Here is a 6,266-nt window from a genome sequence, read left to right on the forward strand (position 1 = left end):
TGTGTATATATATGTGCATATATATATATATATATATATATATATATATATATTTCCCTTAATTTCCTTAACCAGAGTTATTATAGTTAACTAATACTAATACTAAAACTAAAATTAAAATCATTAAAAAAAGCATTGTTTGAAATAAAATAAATGCTAACTGAAACAAAATATTTAAAAAAAAAAAAAAAAAAATTATTTCAACTAATTGCCAAGGAAACATTTCTCAGTTTAATTTACTTTAACTTGATGTGCTAAAAAAAATAAAATAAACAATTACTTAAAAAAAATAACTACAACTGGAATAAATAGACATATTTAAAAAAATAGAATAATAATAAAAATGACAAAAACACAACAAAATTACTAAATCTTTAAGTAAAATGAAAACAAAAACATAAAAAAACTATTAATAGTATCTCAGTGATACTAAAATAACACTGAATTAAATTCATTTCATAATTGATGAACACGGGCACTGTTGTCTTCTTTATTGCTGCTTGACAGCTGAAATCGAATTTGTTTCATAATTGATGAATTTCACAACATTAACAGTTATTTTCATGTTGATTAACTTGTCGAATCAATCTATGTTGTATAAAGCGCTGTAGAAATGAATGTGATTTGACTTGTGATATATACACACCAGTACACCATTGATTGAAATATAAAACATAAAGTGAATTTTCTTTATGATTTCAGAGAGAGGACTCCTCCGCGACCGCAAGGACAGCGGCCAGAACCAGAGAACCGTGGCGTGAGTGTCATTTTCTCTTACAAAATAAACTAGCTGCACATTGAGAATTATTGTCATTGTTACTCAATATAAGCAGGCTCATAAGCTTTTCTATTTTTTTTTTTCTTGCTGTAAATAAAACAGATTATTGGAGGATGTTTTACTAGAAAATTCTATTTCAGTCTTTCTACGTCAAAATTGCTTGCCGTTTCTTTGTAATGTTTTGTGAAATTTACTATCAATCTCTGAGTAAAAATTGTTTCTACGCGAATTTAAAAAAAAAGACAATGACCGCATAGCAACACCTTAGCAACCACCCCAAGTACCCTAGCAACCACATAGCAACACCCTAGCAACCACCACGATTACCCTAGCAACCGCATAGCAACACCCTAGCAACAGCCCTGGGTGCCCTAGCAACCACATAGCAACACCCTAGCAACCACCCTGATTACCCTAGCAACCGCATAACAACACCTTAGCAACCACCCCAAGCACCCTAGCAACCATCCCAAGTACATGAAATAAGTCAATTCTTTTTTTCTCGCAGTTCTGACTTTATTTCTCATAATTGCGACTTTGTCTCGCAATTGCGAGTTTATATCACGCATTTCTTTCTTTTTTCTCGGAATTGCGAGTTTATATCTCGCAGTTCTGACTTTATTTCTCAGAATTGCACAGTTTTTGAAATGTATATCCCATCAAAGCTGATAAAAGCGTTTGCAATGTGGCGTGTATCATTGCACAAGACGTTTGTGATGAAACGGTTACGTGGATGACGGCGGTTGCTTTAGTGCCTACCTGTAGATAATTCATTAGTCAAACGAGCGTCCCGCCGGGGCTTATTAAGGACAGAAGCTGGAAAGAGCTCAGTGGTGCGATGACAACATCTGACCTTTAAGATTGCATCACATTCTGCTCTCTCTCAACTCCTGAAGGTCTTGCATAAGGATTATTTACTCGATTGTAGTATGCAAATATAAAAAAAATCTAGTTTTCCTCTAAATGAGAATGCAGTCATCATCTATTGGCTCTCATGTTGTTCAGACTCGTGTGTTAGTGGCACACAAACAGAGACGTTTAGCAGAATGTTCACGCTGCTCGACAGTAAACAGAGCAAAAACCACCATTAAACTCTCAGACGAGGAGCTGATGCTATTCAAAGTCGTCAGGTGACCCACATTTAATTGATTATTCCGGGATCAAACATGCATGTGATCGTTTGGAGCTGTTCATAAACAAATCCAATTCAGAGGTGCTGCTTTTTTCATGCTTTTATTTTGTTTTTGATGCTAACCATGGAACAACATTTAAAACTACCAAATTGTGCATAATCGCAATCTATCATAATAATCATTGCAGTTAATAGTGTTCACCGTCTGTTTGATTACGTGTAACTTGTAACTAACTGCATGATATATAAATATATTGTATTATATAGCCGCTACAATATATATAATATATATTGTAGAAACATAATTTTCTGTAAAGCTGCTTTGCAAGGATTTGTATTTGGGCTGTGCGATTAATCGAAATCGAATCGAAATCGCGATTTGACATGTTGCGATTTCCTAATCGCAAAGCCTGCGATATGGACGCGATATTACTCTGTTCCAGAGCATATGCATGACTTTTGTAATTTTGGCGTTTGACCGTGTCGGTCCCTATTCATTATTCAACTCATTCGTTATTTGCAAAAACAGATAACTCGGTTTTTTTTGTGTTAGCTGTATTTTTAGTTATTTTTTACCTGATCAAAATAACCCGACTGCAGTTTGACTGAGATTAATTGGAATGCACAAAATCTTTATAAATTGTTAAAAACGAAGTTATCTGTTTATGCAAATTAACTCTTGATATATAAACAGTGGCCAGATTATTCTTAGATGTATTTACTTATTAATCTTTCATGTTCCAGAAATGAAAGAACAGTTTGGAATGACACAGATGATGTAAATGTAATTTCTTTTTTAAGTAATAAATCTGATGTAAGTGTAATATAATGCAGTGTTAATGTGTTTGCAGGGGTTTCAGGGCTTCGGCTTCGGCGATGGAGGCTTCCAGATGTCTTTCGGTATCGGGGCTTTTCCTTTCGGGATCTTCGCTACAGCGTTTAATATCAATGACGGACGACCGCCTCCAGGTGTGTGCTGAACCTGTGAAAGATGCTTGCATGAACACATGATTGGGTGAATGATATCACTAAACGTCAAGAAAATACAAAGAGAAATTCTTCATGCATGTTATAGATTTTATTAAGAACAATTCACCCGTGCATGTTTTTTTTTGACTTTGTAAGGTTTAATGAACAATCCATAACTGCATATTTCTGTGAAGATGCCATATGCAGCACTTCTCCAGTCATTTAGTCTCTTAAGCTCCGCCCCTGCAAGCTTAAGCTCATCTGCATACATTTCTGAGAGCCACGCCCACATCTCAACATCCAATCAACAGCTGATGCACAGAACCAAGCCCCGCCCTACATTTATTCTTTAATAATAATCTGTTGCACTCAGATGTACGTCACAACACAGAAGTTTATCCTGACTTTAACCATTTTTATGTTTATGGGTGATTCTATAATTGGAGATACATTTGTCATTTCATAAAGTTAAGAAAAAAAACTATTCACTAACAGAAATTCTTTCCAGTATCTTATTGAAAACATATTCAATTTTAATAACATATTCAGTGCTTGCAAAAGACAAGTTACTTCCTTTTTTTACTTTTAATGAAAAAACAGATGTCTTTATGGCATTGTTTGTCAACTCTGTTACGGACAAATTAGGCAATGTGAAGTAGAAATAACAATAAATCATAAAAGGAAAAATCCTTCTTGTATCAAACAGTCCTTACATTCCAACATTTGGAACAGAGATAATATTTCATCTATGCATACCTTAAAAATAAAAAAAAATACCTATGTCTTCACAGAATTGTCCACTTGGAGCAAATATTTTTAATCTGAAAATGTATTATATACAATATCCAGTAAAAACAAAAAATAAATGTTGTTGAACTATTATAAGGGTGCATAATATCTCAGTAATGTTTATGAGATTTTAAACAACAATTGTATTTTTTTTTGTGTGAAAATAGTTCATAAACAGAGTTGACACTTTAAGTAACAGAACTGACAGAATTATCTGGTGGACTGTCAATTCTGTTACACTATTGTCAGCATTGTTACTCTACCTTGGTAACAGAGTTGGACGGTAACAGAGTTGACAACGTTACTTTACCACGCGCTAGCATGCATGCTAAGTGCACATGGCACTAATGAAATCATGATTAAAAGACCTTTAAATAACCCAATGGTAACAGTGTTGACGTTCTTCAAAATAACTTTTTTAGATTAAAATATTTTCTCAGAGAGAGCACACAGACTTTTCAGTGCTTCAGCTCTTATCAGTCAGGGACAGTGACATCATGTCCTGTATCCTACATAGCTGTGGGAGATAATTCCACTCCAAAATTCCATTTAAAGCCAAAATATGGTACGGTAACAGAGTTGACGCAAGATGTATGGACGCACATTTTTATAAGAAAAAAGTAGTTTTCAAACTATTTAAAGTTGTAGAATTAAGTAAATGAGTATTTCGCGCTTTTATAAATAAAATTAATGAAATATTACAAAAAGAAAAGTACAATAAAATATTTTGATTACACGATGATACATGATGGAAATGATGGAAAAACTAATTCAGACAACGAAATCATGATTTTGAGTTAAGACACTTTTTACACAAATTATTATAATTATTATATTCAAATGTACCTGCAATTATAGAATCACCCTGATGCATATATGTACGTTTTTCTGAAAAAATGTGAGTGGTGCTTGCCGTGGCAAAACTCGGCACTCGGTTGCTAGAGTGTTTCTAGGCAGTTGCTAGGGTACTCGGGGTGGTTGCTAGGGAACCCAGGATGGTTGCTAGGGTACCCAGGGTGGTTGTTAGGGTAATCAGGGTGGTTCTAGGCAGTACTCGGGGTGGTTGCTAGGGAACCCAGGATGGTTGCTAGGGTACCCAGGGTGGTTGTTAGGGTTGTTAGGGTGGTTACTAGGATGTTGTTATGTGGTTGCTAGGGAACCCAGGATGGTTGCTAGGGTACCCCGGGTGGTTGCTAGGGTAATCAGGGTGGTTACTAGGGTGTTGTTATGTGGTTGCTAGGGCACTTGGGGTGGTTGCTAGGGTGTTCCTATGTATAACAATGCAGAATAAACAGCTGGATTTTGATGTGAGAGACAACAGGAGATGCACTTTTTCACTGGAGGAAGAGTTATTATGGATTATGAACTCGATGTATTTTAGTTAAAAACGTCTTAATGCTGGATTTGTTTCAGCTTTTGTCTGAACTGATGGACTGGAGTGCTTGTGATGTTTTTATCAGCTGTGGAGTAATTGACTCGAGCTGTGAACCATAAAAGAGCGATGCTTTGTTAAAGAGCAGTGTTGATGATTTGAACCCGTTTTCTCTGTTTGTGTCCCGGCAGCAGCTCCAGGAACCCCTCAGCACGCGGATGAGCAGTTTCTGTCTCGCCTCTTTCTGTTCGTGGCGCTCCTCATCATGTTCTGGCTGCTGATTGCTTAAACGCTGAAGAACTGTGTGATCGTGTCGCAGGACTAACGGCTGATTAACCCTACAGTAGTGCAGGATGCAAACAGCTCTTTTTCTGTGAAAGAGATGCAGCGCTTGCGTTGTGAGGGATCCTGTGACATGCATAATGTTCGGTTTCTTCCCAGAAATGATTTTAAATAAATCCCAGTCTTATTTCTCTATTATTGATGCCAAATGAAGCCACTCACTGTAGTAAAGCTAGTAAAACTCGTATAAAAATCATACGAATGCATAAACGTACTTCCTAACAGTAATCAGCGTTTAATTTTAGCTTGTTTTAATTCATATTTTTGTTTTTAAATAACTTTGGCTGAAGTAGAGCATCTGTTCTTTTAATAATCAAAATAAAGTTGTTGTTTTTTTAAATAGAGACTTAAGCAAATTTATTTAAAAGGTCGATATCTCTAATGTAAACTTTTTAGGTTTTGGAAAATGATTGGGGAAATAAATATTATTTGCGGTGTGAGAGGCATAAGCACATGTTGACTGTCCACGTGATGATTAAATCTAATTATAAATGTGTCATGATTAAAAGACCTTTAAATAACCCAATGGTAACAGTGTTGACGTTCTTCAAAATAACTTTTTTAGATTAAAATATTTTCTCAGAGAGAGCACACAGACTTTTCAGTGCTTCAGCTCTTATCAGTCAGGGACAGTGACATCATGTCCTGTATCCTACATAGCTGTGGGAGATAATTCCACTCCAAAATTCCATTTAAAGCCAAAATATGGTACGGTAACAGAGTTGACGCAAGATGTATGGACGCACATTTTTATAAGAAAAAAGTAGTTTTCAAACTATTTAAAGTTGTAGAATTAAGTAAATGAGTATTTCGCGCTTTTATAAATAAAATTAATGAAATATTACAAAAAGAAAAGTACAATAAAATATTTTGATTACACGATG

The 6,266-nt window shown here is 35.2% G+C and overlaps 1 protein-coding gene across 2 annotated transcripts in view; it reads left to right on the top strand.

The window, feature by feature from the left end:
- rnf185 (ring finger protein 185) overlaps positions 1-5,718 on the top strand; it is a 9,159-nt gene extending 3,441 nt beyond the window's left edge. Inside the window, exons 5-7 of one of the 2 annotated variants that reach the window (XM_016524052.1) lie at positions 703-757; positions 2,762-2,879; positions 5,232-5,718. In XM_016524052.1, the coding sequence (XP_016379538.1) occupies positions 703-757; positions 2,762-2,879; positions 5,232-5,329 (271 nt within the window). In that variant the 3' untranslated portion in view covers positions 5,330-5,718. The remainder of the gene's footprint in view (positions 1-702; positions 758-2,761; positions 2,880-5,231) is intronic. The other variant, XM_016524053.1, reaches the window with a different exon arrangement.
- Positions 5,719-6,266: the final 548 nt, after the last annotated feature.

This window comes from Sinocyclocheilus rhinocerous, unplaced genomic scaffold, assembly GCF_001515625.1.
Source record: "Sinocyclocheilus rhinocerous isolate Xijiao unplaced genomic scaffold, SAMN03320098_v1.1 scaffold991, whole genome shotgun sequence".
Classification (NCBI taxonomy): domain Eukaryota; kingdom Metazoa; phylum Chordata; class Actinopteri; order Cypriniformes; family Cyprinidae; genus Sinocyclocheilus; species Sinocyclocheilus rhinocerous.